This window comes from Mustela nivalis (assembly GCF_964662115.1).
Source record: "Mustela nivalis genome assembly, chromosome: 4".
NCBI classification, from domain to species: Eukaryota; Metazoa; Chordata; class Mammalia; order Carnivora; family Mustelidae; genus Mustela; species Mustela nivalis.
In genome coordinates this window covers 118,897,176-118,913,872 of record NC_139023.1, presented here as the reverse complement: position 1 = coordinate 118,913,872, position 16,697 = coordinate 118,897,176, and the positions used below count along the sequence as shown (strand labels likewise).

Sequence of the window (16,697 nt, the reverse complement as noted above, 5' to 3'; positions counted from 1 at the left end):
AGCTAACTTCTTTTGAGAGCTTCTGGAATGTGATAGATGCTTTGTATTTAATATTCAAAATAATGTATATCGCATTAATATATTTGGAAACAAGTTCACAATACTTCCTCTCCATTTTACAGCAATTTTTTCTTTAAGGCTTAAGTTTAATGTCACCATTCCAAAGACCTGCCATCACAACACTCTATAAAGTAGATCTTTATTTTTTTTCTAACCTACGACTTGTTAATTTCTTCAAAGCATTTATCACAGCATTTGTTTACTTCTTTACTGATTCTTTCTCCCAATAGTCTGTAAGCTCAAGAAGAACCAGAATCCTATCTCCTTTCTCACTACTGTATTCCTAGCACTTATTACAGTGTCCTGCATCTAGTAGGCATTTTCAATATATATTTGCGTGGATGGATGGATGAAGAGATAAATGGGTGGATTAATGAGTGAATGAAAAGTGAAAGTTGGCTTTAAAAACCTAGGACTATCGGGGCACCTGGGTGGCGCAGTGGGTTAAAGTCTCTTGCCTTCAACTTAGGTCATGATCCCAGAGTCCTGGGATCGAGCCCTGCATCAGGCTCTCTCCTCAGTGGGGAGCCTGCTTCCCTCTCTCTGCCTGCCTCTCTGCCTACTTGTGATCTCTCTCTCTCTATCAAATAAGTAAATAAAATCTTTTTCTTTTAAATTAAAAAAAATAAAAAATAAAAATAAAAACCTAGGACTATCTAACCACAACTCTACCACATGGGATATTCTATGATCCCATAGACAATATTGTCAAGAAATTCTGCTCCAGCCCATTACTTTAAGCCAAAGTTGCTTTTATATTTTTTTTCCTAAAATATAATTATAGATCTCTGTAAACTTTAATTTAAAATTAAGGTACAGGGGCGCCTGGGTGGCTCAGTGGGTTAAGCCGCTGCCTTCGGCTGGGGTCATGATCTCAGGGTCCTGGGATCGAGCCCCGCATCGGGCTCTCTGCTCAGCAGGGAGCCTGCTTCCCTCTCTCTCTCTCTCTCTGCCTGCCTCTCTGTCTACTTGTGATCTCTGTCTGTCAAATAAATAAATAAAATCTTTAAAAAAATAAAAATAAAAATAAAATAAAATTAAGGTACAAATTGCAGCCTCACAAATTTAGTTGACTACATGTTAAAGATATTTACAACAATGTATTTCAACAACTGGTATATCAGATTAGTTTTGGGATTTTAGACTCGCTTATCTTAACAGAACATACCTATTTCTTAACATTCAAAGTCTGCCCTGATCAGTAGCCAATTTTACACCCTGCATATTTAAAGCTTTTTCAATTGTTACTGAATTACTGCTTATCTCAACAAATTTAGCTTTATTTCCATTTTTTCTTGCAGAATCTCCAGGAATTAAAACCTTTGGATCAGTGTCTGATTGGACAAACTAAGGAAAACAGAAAAAAGAATCGATATAAAAATATACTTCCCTGTAAGTTTAATTTGACTTCAAATCAAATATGTGTCTAATATAATTTGAACTGATTTAAAACTTTTGTGCCAGTTTACCCTATCTCTAACACAAGTGTGCACACACACACACACACACAAACATATATTAGATATTTATATCAGTAACAAATACATTTAGACATACAATGTAAGTACCTTCTTAAACTATATATTCTGAAAAATCAATCAGAAGAATCTAAACTACTTATTCAGACTTTCATGGATTTTGCAGCATAGTATTAGAAATTAATCAGTGATGCCAAATCAGTAGTTTTATTATTTTTAAATATTTATTTATTTATTTGAAAGAGAAAGAGCATGCACATGTGTGAGGATAGGGAAGGGACCGAAGGAGAGGGAGAGGGAGAGAATCTCAAGCAGACTCCCTGCTAAGTGCAGACATAGCCTGAGCTCTACCTCATGACTCTGAGATCATGACCTGAACCAAAATCAAGAATCCAATTCTTAACTGACTAAGACACCCAGGCACCCCCAATCAGTAATTTTAACGTCTTCTTAAAACTGTGAATTGGGGGGCATCTGGGTGGCTCAGTAGGTTAAGCCTCTGCTTTCAGCTCAGGCTCAGGTCGTGATCTCAGGAAGCAGGGAGCCTGCTTCCCCCTCTTTCTCTGCCTGCCTCTCTGCCTACTTGTGATCTCTCTCTCTCTCTCTGTCAAATAAATAAATAAAATCTTTTTTTTTTTTTTTTTTTTTTTTTTTTTTTTTTTTTTAATATGAATTGGGGCACCTGGGTGGCTCAGTCAGTTAAGCATCTGCTTTCTGCTCGGGTCATGATCCTGGGGTCCTGGAATCGAGTTTCACATCAGGCTCCTGGCTCAGTGGGGAGTCTGCTTCTCCCTCTGCCTGCTGCTCCCCCTGCTTGTGCTCTCTTTCTGTCTCTCTCACAAATAAATAAACAAAATATATTTTTTTTAAATATGAATCAGCTTCTACAGGAAGGGGCGCCTAGTTGGCTTGGTTGCTAGACTACATGACTCTTGATCTCAGGGTCCTAAGTTCAAGCCCTACATTGGGTGTGGAGCCTTCTTTAAAAAAAATAAATTTAAGGGCGCCTGGGTGGCTCAGTGGGTTAAGCCGCTGCCTTCGGCTCAGGTCATGATCTCAGGGTCCTGGGATCGAGTCCCGCATCGGGCTCTCTGCTCAGCAGGGAGCCTGCTTCCCTCTCTCTCTCTCTCTCTCTGCCAGCCTCTCTGCCTACCTGTGATCTCTCTCTCTGTCAAATAAATAAAATAAAATAAATCTTTAAAAAAAAATTTTTTTTTATTTTTTTTAAAAGTTGTCATTCATGAATTCACTTCAGGTTGAGCAGTTTCTTAGTTCATGTATCACACCAACATCTATTTATTCCACTCATTCTAACTTCAGAGAAATTTCTATGATACATTATACATGCATGTGGCTGCAATGGTACCAACAATGGTACTACCAAGTTACATTAGAGTTTGAATTGTTCAGATACTAGGAGGAAAAAGCGAATTGTTTTTTACCACATTTTACTGATTTCACCAATCAATAAGTAATTTTTTTAATATATAGAGATATAGCCAAAATATTAATGTCTAGCAACTTTTTTTTAAACAACTTCTTACAGTAATCATCAGCCATATTTATATATATCAGCACACTGGGTTCCACTTTGTATGATACAACAATCCTATCTTTACCAGGAAGTCATAAATTCAAAAATCTAAAATAGAATAGTGGCAAATCATGTAATAAATAACAATACAATTGAATTTTTTCAACCAAGTTGCAAGACACAAAATTTATTTTGGAAAACTTCCTGTGAGAACTGAATCTTAGCATTTTAAAATGAAATCAATAATGGTTCAGCATAAAGTAGGTAGGAATTATTTCACCACCACCCCACCCACAATGGCCAGACTAGCCTCTCAAAGTCAAATGAGCTAAGCCATAAATCCAAAACTACTGAGTGGATTTTTTTCCATGGACTAAGAGGTAGAAGTCAAGTAATTGAAGGGCAATTGATTTTGAAACACTACTGAAGTCATAATTTGATAATCATAGAAATTAACAGTTAAATTTATAAATATTTTAAATAGAAATGACGATGTACATACAGTACATACTGATTAATTCTCTTGGACAAGGTGGCTTACATATAGTTTTCACTGGTTTGAAAATTTATATTTTAACTACAAAATTACAACCAGACAAAGACAGGGGCCTGTATGTCTGGAGAATAAAGTGAGTTACCTTTTTACTTATTGGGTTAATGTTTTGGCTGCTGATTTAAAAGTATATAATTTAATTAAATTAGCAAGAGGTAATTATGCCAATTATATTTGTAAGATGTACTTTGATCATTTGATTATAATACTAATTTTTATTTTATGAAATAATCTTCTGGCATTGTCATTCATTAAATTCATCATTATCGTCATTAAAAATAAGGATGGATAGGGGGTGCCTGGGTGGCTCAGTGGGTTAAACCTCTGTCTTCAGCTCAAGTCATGATCTCAGGGTCCTGGGATTGAGCCCCGATGGGGCTCTCTGCTCAGCAGGGAGCCTGCTTACCCCCCCCCTCTGCCTACCTCTCTGTCTACTTGTGATTTCTGTCAAATAAATCTTTAAAAAAAAATAAGGATGGATAAGAAGTAGCAAAGTACATTTGTTTCTCTAGGAACTTATTAAGAAGTTCTAAATGTATTAATTGATTTATTAATTTTAATTAACCAAATCTGTATAAATAATATCAAATTGTCAGAAACTCACTGAGTTGACATCTTAGATATACTTGTAACAAGAGCAAAATCAGTTAATATAAAATGATTCTATTGTTATTTGAAAATATGCCTCATTAAAAAGTATGATTTCATTTATGGTTCTGAGGAATTTCTCGTAATTTTTGACTCATGCTGTTTATGAGGTTCTTGTCTAAAAATGCATGATATAGATGGCTCTGTTTTGTGGTGGGAAATTCACAGATGATGCCACAAGAGTTCCTCTTGGAGATGAAGGCGGCTATATCAACGCCAGCTTCATTAAGATACCCGTGGGAAAAGAAGAGTTCGTTTACATTGCCTGCCAAGGACCTCTCCCTACAACTGTTGGAGATTTCTGGCAGATGATTTGGGAACAAAAATCCACAGTGATAGCCATGATGACCCAAGAAGTAGAAGGGGAAAAAATAAAATGCCAGCGCTACTGGCCTAACATCCTAGGCCAAACAACAATGGTCAATGACAGGCTTCGGCTGGCTCTCGTGAGAATGCAGCAGCTGAAGGGCTTTGTAGTACGAGCAATGGCCCTAGAAGAGATTCAGGTAAGTGAGTTAAATATTGCCGTCTCCTAAGGCTTATCTCCTAGTTGGAATGCAGGCCTGGACACTTTCCACATCCGTGTATTTCTAAATGGAAGCCAGCAACGTGGGGCTTCTCATTTCAGTGGAACGAATGTCACCCATTATTTTTTATCTAACAGACACTTAAATGTGACCTTCTTACTGCCAGTTTCCTCCAATGCATACTGTATTAGGATGAAATGAGAATACACGCCTTTAAGGTGACCATCCATCATCCTTTGCTTAGTGATAGAACAGAATGGCTCAGAAGCTCTGTGCTAGAAATGTGTTTTTGTTTTTGTTCTTTAAGGTGAAACCTCTAAGAAGAATGAATAAAACAATCAATTAAAAATCTCTGAGTAGCAAATATTCCCCCATAAGCACAACATATTTGGTAATGCATGGACAATTGTAACATAAATGTTTGTCATTTGGGTAATTCCTTCTATGGCCACTTTACCATTGAATCAATTTAGCTTGAATTAGATAAGTGGTTATACCTTAAGTAAAACCGCTACTTTTCCTCACCTCCGCACTCCCTCAATTTCATCCTCCTCCCAGTAGTACTAGCTTAAGTATAAGTATGGCTGACCCTTGAACGAAACGGGAGTTAGGGGTACTGACTCCCATGGAGTCCAAAATCCACATATAACTTTGGACTCTCCATAAACTTAACTACTAACAGCCTACTGTTGACCTAAAGTCTTACTGGTAATATAAATAGTCCTTTAACACATATTTTATATACTATATGTATTATAGACTGAGTCTTACAACAAACTAAGCTAGAGGAAAAAAATGTCAAGGAAATCATAAGAGAAAATATTTACAGTACTGTACTATGAAAAAAAAAAAAACGCATGTAAATGGACCTGTACAATTCAAACCCATGTTGTTTGATGCTCAACCCTAATGGGTTTCCTTTTGGACTTGGACTTGATTCTATTGGTCACATGTAAACATAGCCTAATGATTTCCTTCATGGTTTTTTGATGTGATTTTATAAATAATTAAAGATTATACCTTCTTATTCATTCACACCAGCCTACCTATTACTTATGCTAATGTAGTCATTCCTTAAATGATTTGTTTAATTAATAGAAGGTTTGTACAGCCTGGGCCCTGTTATGGAATCTAGGGATTCAGCAGTTAGCCATACAGACAAAAAGAAATCCCTGACCTCATGGAGTTCATTTTTTAATGAGGAAACACTAGTGTTGATGATGCTGTGGAAAAAACTCTAAAGGAGTTGATTGAGCCAAGGGATGAGGGGGCAGGTAGGGATTTCAGTCAGAAACAGCAAGTGCAAAGGCCCCAACTTGAACTGTACCTCGTGTTTTCAAAGAACCACAGAGAGGTCCCTGTGGTGGAGCAAAGCAACTACCAGGAACAGGTCAGGTCTGAGAAGGAGCTGGGTCAAGGGCTTGTAAGTCGTTACACTGACAGTGGCTTTTATCTAGAGTACCTTTGAGGTGGAGTCATTTAGAAAGGTTGTTATTCATATCAATGTAATCTGCTTTTAGGGTTTCAAAAGAAATTGTTACCAGTGTTTAAAATGTGGATTTAGCAATCTCCTTGATAAAGACCCTCCCTGTGTCGTGGAACCCAGTCTTCTTGTCTCTTGCATCTGTCCTTTGATTTGATCCAATGGGCAAGCCAAAGTTTGAAAGGACCGTATATTATGAAGAACTAAAACATATGTGTGAATGATACAGTATTTATCTATTTCTTGTATTGTACAATTTCAGACAGGAGAGATACGACATATTTCTCATCTGAATTTCACTGCCTGGCCAGACCACGATACACCTTCTCAGCCAGACGACTTGCTCACTTTTATCTCTTACATGAGACACATTCATAGATCTGGACCAATCATCACACACTGCAGCGCTGGCATCGGACGTTCAGGGACCCTGATATGCATAGATGTGGTCTTAGGATTAATCAGTCAAGATCTGGAAGTGAGTACAACATACAGGCTGAACTAGCAGTCAACCAGAATTAACAGTGGAATATAATACTGTGTTATGATCTTGGAATTTTTTTATTTAGCTGGGGTTTTGGGGGGTTACTTAAGTAAAATCTTAATATTTTTTGTAAGCAATCTCTATACCTGATGTGAGGCTCAATCTCACAACCCCAAGATCAAGAGTCATATGTTCCAACTGAGGCAGCCAGACACCCCTATTTAGTAGCTTTTATGAATGCCTTAATTTCCTTACTATATCAAATTGTATTTTAGGGGTACCTGGATGGCTCAGTTGGTTCAGTGTCTGCCTTTGGCTCAGGTCATGATCTTGGGGTCCTGGGACTGAGCCCTACATAGGGCTCCTAGTTCAGTGAGGAGTCTGCTTCTCCCTCTCCCTCTGCCCCTTCCCCCAACTCATGCACATGATCTCTCTCTCAAATAAATACATTAAATCTTTTTTTAAAAGACAATCTACTCTTTTTTTTTAAGATTTTATTTATCTGACAGAAAGAAAGAGAGCACAAGCAAGGGGAGCAGCAGGCATAGGGAGAAGGAGAAGCAGGGAGCCCAACTGGGGGCTCAATCCCAGGACCCTGGGATCACGACCTGAGTCAAAAAGACACTCAACCATCTGAACCACCCAAGCACCCCAAATTAAATCTTTTAAAAAAAAATTTTTATTTTAGTTAATGTTCAAAACTACTCAGACCATAATCAAGAAGAAGTAATATTTCAATTTTATATTTGTTCTACTGGTATTAACCATGTGCTTAAAATTTCTTAGCAGTATTAGATTTACTCTTTATAGTCTGTAGGTTTCTATACAGTAAAGTCAGTTTCACTGTCACACTTAGGGAGAGAAATACTCAAACACTGGGGTGCCTGGATAGTTCAGTCTGTAGAACATGCAGCTCTTGACCTTGGTGTCCTGAGTGCAAGCCTCACCTGGGGTGCAGAGTGCAAGCCTAACATTGGGTGTAGAGCTTACTTTAAAAATGGGGGGGGGGGCACCTGGGTGGTTCAGTCAGTTAAGTGTCTGACTATGGCTCAGGTCATGATCTCATGGTCTTAGTATCTGGCCCTGATGTATGCTCCTTGCTCAGCAGCGAGCCTGCTTGTCCCTCTGCCCTTCCCCTTACTTGTGTGCTCTTGCGCTCAGTCTCTCTCAAGTGAATAAATAAAAATCTTTAGAAATAGATGTAGAGAAAGAAGCATAAAAGAAAGTATATTTATGAAATAAAAAGACATATTTTTGTTATTGTTTACCTGTGAGTGGGAAATGTATACTTTGTTCTACAAACTGATGCTAATCTCTAAATTATTCCCACTTTAAAAAATATTATTAAGTAAACAAAATTAATGATTATAATCTTATTTAAAATCTAAATTAGTATAAACCTTACTTAAAATGTTAGAATATCTTACCATAAAATTATGGTCTCTTAAAGAATTTTCACTAAAAGCATTTGTCTTGCTCTATACACACTATTGTGTCTACCAATAATTTAAGTAGAACGAAACAAAGTCTATTTCTCCCTTGTTTCAAAGTGCCAGTATCAGTGAGAATAAAAAGATCAGGAATTTTAATCTGAAAAGCAAACTGTAAGAAAAATAGTTTACCTTTTTTTTTTTTTTTTTTAAATGTTGATATTAGAAAATAGTCCAATTCCTGGGATGCCTGGGTGGCTCAGTCAGGCTAACCTTAGTCAGGTTAAGCATCTGCCTTTGACTCAGGTCATGATGACAGGGGCCTGGGATCAAGTCCCACATCAGGCTCCTTGCTCAGTGGGGAGCCTACCTCTCCCTCTGCCTGCTGCTCCTCCTGCCTGTGTGGTCTCTATCTTTCTCTCTCTGACAAATAAATAAAATCTTTTTAAAATTTTTAAAAAAGAGAGAGAGAAATTAGTCAAATTCCAGAGGGGAGAGAATTTCTTTTGGGGATTTTTTTGTTGGGGATTTTTTTTTTTTTTTAAACTTAAAGCTTTTTTTTTTTTTTTTTTTTTTAATTTATTTAGTCAGAGAGAGAGAGCGAGAGCGAGCACAGGCAGACAGAGTGGCAGGCAGAGTCAGAGGGGGAAGCAGGCTCCCCATGTAGCAAGGAGCCCGATGTGGGACTTGATCCCAGGACGCCGGGATCATGACCTGAGCCGAAGGCAGCTGCTTAACCAACTGAGCCACCCAGGCGTCCCTGTTGGGGATTTTCAAGTAGAATAACCTCCCCTAATTCTTAACGAAGATCATAAATAAAATTATCAAATGTTGGCAGAGTCAGTTCACTGACTTTTGTCCAGAGCAGTTTCCCAACACTGCTAAGAGGAGGAGGAGGAGGAGGAGGTATGGAATCTTTGGGGTTCAAATTCAGTAACCCTTTTTATCTAACACACAGACCCTGTTTTCTTTGGCAGTTTGACATCTCTGACTTAGTGCGCTGCATGAGGCTGCAAAGACATGGAATGGTTCAGACAGAGGTGAGTCTTGGTTGGTGTCTTCTAATGAGGATTTTCGTGAAGATTCTGTAGTTTTCAAAATTCTGATTCTCTTCTTAAATGGTCCCCACATTATAACATAAAACCATAGATTTATGGTAATAAGGGACTTTTTTTTTTTAAGCATGAGGACTACTTCTGAAAAAAATTAAAATACTTCAAAGATACCTCATTAAATGTTGCCTTTAATTTAAATGCAGGAAATGAGAAAATGCAGTATTTGCACTTAACAATATGTAGAGAATGGGGCAGCGTGTTGGGAGGGGGTAGTTTGGGTTGGTATAAAATAGCATATAATTTAGTGGCATTCTTTCCCCATTTCCAACTTTAAAGAAGGTAACATTCTTGCCACAGAAATTCCCTGAGAGGGAATGGTTTCGGCAGCATTGACAAGAAGTCCAGAAGGCAGGATAGAGTTGCTTAGCTTAGAGAAGACACTCTTGGGGCAGAGTGAATGGGTAGGTTTGTGTATCCTGTATTTTGATAACATTTCTCTTACCTGAAATCAAACCATGGGTTATATCACAGGCTGACCTACAGACATGTCTTTCACAGGAACTACATTTTGTAGAGTATCTGTCTGCTCTCAGTGGTTCAACTATCCTTACTGTTTGTAGTGTGAGGAGGGATATGGCAGCTATTTTCATATCTCATAAATTCACATTTCTCTACCTCTTAAAGAATATAGAAGTTTACCATCTTTAAAATTAAAATTTGCTTCATTAGCCTTCAGATATCTTTTTAATTCAAGTTAAACCTCCTAAATATTAAGCTGAGTTGCACACTTTTTTAGGTTAAGAAAGCATACTGATCTGTATAAGCAGTTCCTTAGACCCAGGAAACTGACTCATTCAACAAGTACTTATTCACTGAGGGCCTGCGGTGGACCAGGCACTTTTGTAGGTGCTTGGAGCACATCCGTGTTTGGAACAAAGACCCCCTCATGAAGTGGTGATGAGGAAGGCAGATATTAAACACATTAACTAAGTAAGTTATATAGGATCTTTGAAAGTGAGAATTGCTTTAGAAGATAAAAGAAAAAAAAATAGAGCGAGGCAAAGAGGTTGAGCCATGGCAGACTGGGGAAGGTATTTTAAATAGAGTAGCAGCCTCGAGGAAGTAACACTGAAGCAAAGGCTTGAAGGAGGTACAGTGGGCACATGAGGCTATCCAAGAGTAACAGTATTTCAGACAGACAAAGCCATCTGCTCTGAGGCAGGAGCAGGCCTGGTGTGCTTGAGAATGGCCATGGTTGGGGTGGCTGAGGTGAAAAGGGGAGTGACAGGGCCAGGCCTGGGCTCTCCTCTGAGGGAAATGGAGACAGCGCAGCATTATCAGTGTGGACTGACATGACCTGACTTCCATTGTAAAGGTCCTCTCTGGCCACTGTGTTAGAATAAAACCGACGTGGGGGGAGGACGCAGGGTTAGAAGCAGGGAGGTCAGTTTGGCGGCAAGCAGTGGGCCCAGCCTGGAGTATGTGGATATAGGGAGAAGAGGCCATGGTGTGAAGTAGGTTTGCTAATGGATTGTTGGTGGCCTGAGAGAAAGTCAAGGAAGATCGTGTGCAAATGTAGGAAAAGTTAAAGTACAGAGGAGCACCAAGGAAATAAAAGGGTTACCTATATTCCTATTTCTCAGAACTGCGTATGTTTTAAACATTCTTACATTCTTTTAGACCGAGCACGTGTAACAGGCATGAATGCTCACATACACCCAACCATTTTAAATGAGATTCAACTGTCGTTAGTGTTTTGTTTTCCATTTAGTATATTGTGAATTTTTTCTGTCCACTCTCGGACTCATTAATTCCTTCCAAAGTATATTAAAAAAAACTCAGATCCCTGCACCGTCAACTTAACAGAGAGTAATTTCACCAAAAAAGAGTTGATTTCCCAAAAACTTTGATTTTCATATTCTTTCATTCCAAATATTTAAAGAGCATTATTTGGTGTAGCTTCTTGGGTATTAATTTTTTGACATTTCAGAACATCAAGATGAGTTCAATAAATCTAGAGGAAATTTTGTAGGGACTTTATTTTTCCATTATAAGAGCAAATTATAAATATTACCAAAGCACAGAAATAAATGTGTCCTACCACAGACAATTTCAGTTAGGACTCTGGGGTATTTCCACCTGCCTACTCACTCACCTCCAAGGCTTTGCCCCTCCTCATTTTGTCAGTCTGGTTCAGTTTCTTATCATTTTGATGACACTGCACAATTCTATATCCTGCTTCTTATATTAAACATCATCACAAAATTTTTCCATATTTTCAAAATTACTCATATATATATATATAATTTCATATTATACATCTAGAGTCTTCTCTCTTTCTTTTTTTCTCTTGCCATAGGATCAATATATTTTCTGCTATCAAGTCATCCTTTATGTGCTGACACGTCTTCAAGCTGAAGAAGAGCAAAAAGAACAGCCACAGCTTCTGAAATAACATGAAAAGAACAGCCTTCTGGATGCTTCATCTCGCTCCCAACCTCCAACAGGTGTTCCTGTTATCTGCTTAAAATAAAGATCACAGGGCAGCAAATCCATACAATATCATTATGCTTATTCTCCTCTACCTTAGAGGGGCATTCTTCACAACAATAAATAATATTGAAATGCTGTATTTTTACAGCTACTTTTTAGCCTGTGATAATTTAAAAATTTTTGACACTAACCGAACAGTGCAGATCTTAGGGGTGATCAAGGCAGCTTTTGATTATAGCTGAGGTTGCAAGGACACACCAAGTCTATTTGTAATCCATCAATCTTGTTTATAGCAAAATTCCTTCCCAGCATTTTAATAGAGTTATTTTATAGGGGATACTTGAAACCAGTATTTAAGCTTTAAGTGACAGTAATATTGGCATAGAAAAAAGGTAGCAAAGGTTTACTGTATCAGTTTCTAATGTTTACTATATAGAATTTCCTGTAATATATTTATATACTTTTTCATGAAAATGGAGTTATCGGATACATTTGTAACTGCATTATATTTGTTATGCATCATCTCACTTTGTAAATAAAAATACATCTTAAAAATATGAACAAGCCAAAGCATATGCAAACATTTTCAGCAATGTGTTCTTTCTTCTTTTTTTTCTTTTTTTAAGTAGGCTCTGCCCTCAGTGTGGAGCCCAACTCCAGGCTTGAACTCACAAACTGAGATCAAGACCTGAGCTGAGACTCAAGAGTCAGACGCTTAACCGACTGAACCACCCAGATGTTCCTTCAGTGTGTGTGTGTGTGTGTGTGTGTGTGTGTGTGTTAATTTAAATTCAATTTGGTTAATATATACTGTATTATTAGTTCCAGGCGTAGAACTTAGTGATTCATCAGTTGCATCTGATACCCAGTGCTCATTCCATCAAGTGCCCTCCGTAATGCCCATCACCCAGCTACCCCATCCCCCCACCATCTCCCTTGCCTCAAGGGAAGCAAGAACTTTTGAACCCCAATTTCCCATCTCCCCACTTGGTCCCAGTCATGGCAGCCACAGGGACCAAGAGTGTTGTTGGAAACCCTGGTAAATCTTCAGGGTGTGACGTGTGGGTCCTGTACTGACCAATAGTAGCGAAGACATTCAGTCTCCCTGCCTTCTGCCTCCCTGCCTTCCAGCTTACTGTGCCTGATGCATAAATCAGAATACTTTCAAGTTCTAATTGAAGTAAAACTCAGAATATCTAAGCTGACAAGGGGTAATCAAAAGAAAACAATATCACATTTCCTGGGAGGTTATAATTGGTTCTGCCTTAAGGGAAAGCGATCTGCCTCAAAGAGCTGCTTCTGATTCCCAGCACTGACTGCCTTTCCCTCAGTCCTAATTCTGCCAGCACTTTTCCACTCAGCCACAAGTGATGCTCCTGCGAAACCCGGGAGACTGCTTGATTGGTCCTCATGGGACTAACGCATTAGAACTCGTAAACTTGAATTTCTGATCTTACCCAAGTGCAATGATTTGTAGGACTCCAACCCTGAGTATCAGAGGCTGTTTGAGGGAGAGGACAGCAGTAAATGCACAGAACCCCACCATCATACGTTTGACTCCCCACCTGGTCCAAAGTAGCTCCAAATCTGGCAAGAGAATCACCACCACCGTTCCTACTTCAGTCAGAACAGCTTTCATAGATTGCATTGTAGCTGAACATTTCATTTGAAAAAAGGGCTCTGCTGCTTTAAAAGATATTTGGAAACTAATGTTCTGAGCCCAATGGAATCCTGAGTCCTTGTTTTTCTGTCATAAGCACAGGAAACCAGGCCAGCAGGGCCCTGGGAGCCAGTACAGCTGGAGGTGATTAGCTATCATCTGCAGTCAACAACAGAGAGGGGAGAGGGGAAAGCTGAAGAAGGATCCTTTTTCTGGAAAGAATGTAGCTAGGAAATGGAAACTGTGGCAAGAAAATGTGGTTTCAGTTTACGACCCCTAAATGGAAACTTCATTATAGCAAACATGTTACCGCCCTCATCTGGGACCTGGCGCCACTACCATGGAATGGGATGAGACATTGGCTAGGGCCACTCTGGTTAGAAAGTGCATGGCACTTGCATGGTAAGGCCACTGAGCCAGGTGGCACGCAGGGGCACTTAGGTATCAGAGGAATGGATAAATACCATGTGGCTCTTAACACACATTAGATGGCTAAGTACTATAAAATATACACCAGGAGATATAACAGCTCAAACGTAATAGAAGCTTATTTCTCATGTGCCCAACGGTTCTGGACAGGTGAACAGCTCAGCAAGATAGCTCTCTCTCCAATTTCCAGGAACCCACGCTGATGGAGGTTCTATAATCAACACACAACTTCCAAAGTCCTCCTGGGAATTGTCTCCATTCCCCCAGCCAGAAAGCGGAAAGAGCATAGAGGACCGCCCGTGGGGGATTTTATGAGCTGGGCAGGCGTAGAAGCAAAGCACATCATTGCCACCCATTCCATCAGCAAGAACTGCCCAAATGGTGCTCCCGAGTGCAAGGAAGCTGGGAAACGAGTTGGCCGAGCTCTTTGCCCGTGACAACTCTGTGCTACAGAAGGGGAAGCATAAATTGTGATGGAATCTATTTCTAAAACTGAAATTGTATGTTATAAATGAATGGTATCTTTTATTAAGATTTTATTTCTTTGAGACAGAGAAAGCAGAAGCATGGAGGAGAGTCAGGGAGAGGAAGAAGTAGGTTCCCCACTAAGCAGAGCCCAAGGTGGGACTTGATCCCAGAACCATGACCTGAGCTGAAGGCAGACACCCAGCCAACTGAGCCACCCAGGCACCCTAAAGGAATGGTTTCTTAAGTATAGTCCTAAGCATTGCAGGATTAGAAACATCATTTGTCCCCAAATCAAAACTTCAGTAAGTGCCATTAAAAAAAAATTATGGATTACCATCGTTAAAGGAGAAAAATGGCTGTTACGTAAAACTCAGGTGTTCCTATATGTGGTTCCAGTTAGCCTACTAGATCTCTTGCTTTTAAGATGACTAGTTATCTAAATGCAATCTGATAAATCCAAGAAGTTAAGAAGTTATACCTTGACACTGAGAGAATGTGTTCCCATTTTACATAATTCAGAAATATTCAAGGTACTTTGTTATGGTGGAGATAATTGTTAATACATTACACATTAATCTGCATAATATTTTAAAGCCAATGCAAATTGTAATATATTAATTTGGAATTGCATTTGACTGCAAGTTGCCAAAAACTAACCGAACAGGATTCTACAAATCAGAGCTTTCTTTCCCTAAGAAAACAAATTCAAAAGCAGATAGTTGCTGGGGTTGGTTCTACAGTTCAAGAATGTCAACAGATACATGATTATCCTGGCCTTGCCTTCATTGCCTGAAAATGGCTGCTTCAGCTCCGGCTATTACATCCACATTCCAGGAAGGAAATAGGATTGACAAGGAGAAAGGGTCAGTCAGTGCCTGTGGCAAGATAGCAAAATTTTCCCGAAATCACAAGCACTTCTGTCTTAATAACAAGAACTGTGTCACATAACCATCTATAACTTCAAGAAAGCTATTTTTAGCCAGTCATTGCTGTCCTGAACAAAATCTTGGTTCTGTTAATAAGGGCAAAAGGAACAGTAGATATAGGGTAGCAGCAAGGAGCATGTACCTTTCCACTTCTGCCGGTTTCCACCATTCCTTAGTAGTTAACACTGTTCAGTTGTTTAAGATCCTCCTAACCTCAGAAATATCTGAATTTATAACTTGAAAATTCAGACAGGAAGTATTTGAAAGTAGTCTTCAGCTTCACAAAGACTACATATTTTTATCCATTCACCTCTATATTCTAGAGGTCATGCTAAGCAAACTCTCCGGATACTTACTGATAAACTATGTTGCCAAGTGTTTGACTTAGCTCTATCCAGCAGAATGAGTAATTATTCAGGTGGGGCCCATCCAGGTGGACAAAGTATACACAAAGGTGTGTGCTTTGTGGTCAGAAGGTTGCTTAGTAGCCAAAATATGATTCACTGAGGTACCTGGGTGGCTCAGTCAGTTAAGTCTCTGCCTCAGGTCATGATCTCAGGGTCCTGGGATTGAACCCCATGTTGGTCTCCCTGCTCAGCAGGGAGCCAACTTATGCCCCTCTCCACCTTGTGCTTGCACACGCTCTCTCTCCTTCAAATTAATAAAAAAAATTTTTAATCATTTATTAAACTGGCCGTGGGGATTAGGCTGAACTCCGTTTTGTACTCTAGGATGTATTATAGCTGCGGGAGGAAGGGATCAGTTCACACTTACGGCACACTTCCCACACATCATACCATGTGTTTTCTACTCTCGGGGTGTTTAGGATCCAATGTTATCACCCTCTTTTTAAGAGAGGAAACTAAAGTTCAGAGGGACAGTCACTTGCCCCATGTTGCCCAAATAACAGAGTTGGAATTCAATTCGAAGGCAGCCTAACTTCAACCCCCAACTCCCAAAGTGTCCTAGCTCTGCAAGTGGAATACAGTGAGTAGCCCTGGCAAAACCCATGTTCTTCCCTCTGGTGGGAAGTTGAGGCTCTGCTGCCTCAACGGTCCAGCAGCTCTTTTTCAGACTTAGAGCTGAATGCATTCTTTTTTTATTATTATTAAAGATTTTATTTATTTATTTGACAGAGATCACAAGTAGGCAGAGAGACAGGCAGAGAGTGGCGGGGGCCGGGGGGGTGGACAGGCCCTCCACGGAGCAGAGAGCCCCATGTGGGCCAATCCCAGGACCCTGGGACCACAACCTGAGCCAAAGGCAGAGGCCCAACCCACCAAGCAACCCAGGGGCCCCACATTCTTAATATTAATGCTCTGGCCCCACTTCTGAGCTTCATTTAGGTTCTGGCTTTCATGAACCCATGATTATTTTGTTGTTGCTTGAAGACTTATTTTTTCTTTAATTTTCTTGAGATAGAGAGAGCACAGGGGGGTTGGGAGAGCTGTGGGGCAGAGGGAGAATCA

General features: G+C 39.5%; 1 protein-coding gene across 7 annotated transcripts in view; it reads left to right on the top strand.

Annotated features, from left to right (window-relative positions):
* PTPN13 (protein tyrosine phosphatase non-receptor type 13) overlaps positions 1 to 12,326 on the top strand; it is a 203,667-nt gene extending 191,341 nt beyond the window's left edge. For all 7 annotated transcript variants that reach the window (XM_082726629.1, XM_082726631.1, XM_082726630.1 and 4 more), the window contains 5 exons: positions 1,362 to 1,452; positions 4,442 to 4,779; positions 6,546 to 6,761; positions 9,175 to 9,237; positions 11,612 to 12,326. In XM_082726629.1, coding sequence (XP_082582755.1) covers positions 1,362 to 1,452; positions 4,442 to 4,779; positions 6,546 to 6,761; positions 9,175 to 9,237; positions 11,612 to 11,707 — 804 coding nt within the window. In that variant the 3' untranslated portion in view covers positions 11,708 to 12,326. The remainder of the gene's footprint in view (positions 1 to 1,361; positions 1,453 to 4,441; positions 4,780 to 6,545; positions 6,762 to 9,174; positions 9,238 to 11,611) is intronic.
* The last annotated feature ends 4,371 nt before the right edge of the window (positions 12,327 to 16,697 follow it).